The sequence below is a fragment of the Antrostomus carolinensis genome, unplaced genomic scaffold (genome assembly GCF_000700745.2).
Source record: "Antrostomus carolinensis isolate BGI_N321 unplaced genomic scaffold, ASM70074v2 scaffold28949, whole genome shotgun sequence".
Classification (NCBI taxonomy): domain Eukaryota; kingdom Metazoa; phylum Chordata; class Aves; order Caprimulgiformes; family Caprimulgidae; genus Antrostomus; species Antrostomus carolinensis.
In genome coordinates, this window is record NW_010336855.1 from 4,816 (window position 1) to 5,492 (window position 677).

Sequence of the window (677 nt, forward strand, 5' to 3'; positions counted from 1 at the left end):
CATGTTTCCAGTTGCACCCCAGCATCATGACGTAGCCTTAATCCGGAGTCACTCCTGAAACAATGATGAGTACGAGCCCCTCGCGTGGTGCATCCCCAGGGCCGTACCTGGGTCTGGGTGAGCCCCAGTTGAGCTGCCAGTTCAGCACGTTCCGGTAGCGCCAGGTACTGGGTCTGCTGGAAGCGCTGGTTGAGAGCTTGGAGCTGCAGGCTGGAGTAGATGGTGCGGGGCTTGCGGAGCTTCTTCCCTTTGCCGTTGATCCGCAGCTCCCCGTTGGTGATGGTCGGGGGTTTCTCGTGCTCTTGGGGTGGGAGAGAAGCAAGAGAGTTAAACCAACACCCTGGGAGGTTAAAGAAATAAAAGAACTCCCCCCAAAAAAAACCATCCCACCCTGGCTCTGGGGGCTGCAGAGGGCTTTGCTTTTTGGAGGTTGGTTTTTCTTTCTGGAGGTTGGTTTTAATTTTTGGAGGTTGGTTTGGATTTTGGAGGTTGATTTTGCTTTTTGGAGGTTGGTTTTATTTTTTCGAGGTTGATTTTGGTTTTTAGAGGTTGGGTTTGGAGGGGAAGGGGAATAAATAAATATTGGGGGAACCTGCTTTTGCTCTGCTGGTTTGTTTAAGCCCCAGGTAAAGCAAAAGGGAACGAGGAGGAGGAAGGAGGGAGGGGGGGATGGGGTT

At 52.3% G+C, this 677-nt stretch overlaps 1 protein-coding gene across 1 annotated transcript in view; it reads right to left on the reverse strand.

Moving 5' to 3' along the window:
- Positions 1–301, reverse strand: part of LOC104530447 (homeobox protein box-5-like) — a gene marked incomplete at both ends in the record, with an annotated part of 1,249 nt that extends 948 nt beyond the window's left edge. The window contains one exon of the mRNA XM_010175026.1: positions 108–301. Within this exon, the coding sequence (XP_010173328.1) occupies positions 108–301 (194 nt within the window). The remainder of the gene's footprint in view (positions 1–107) is intronic.
- Between the last annotated feature and the right edge of the window lie 376 nt (positions 302–677).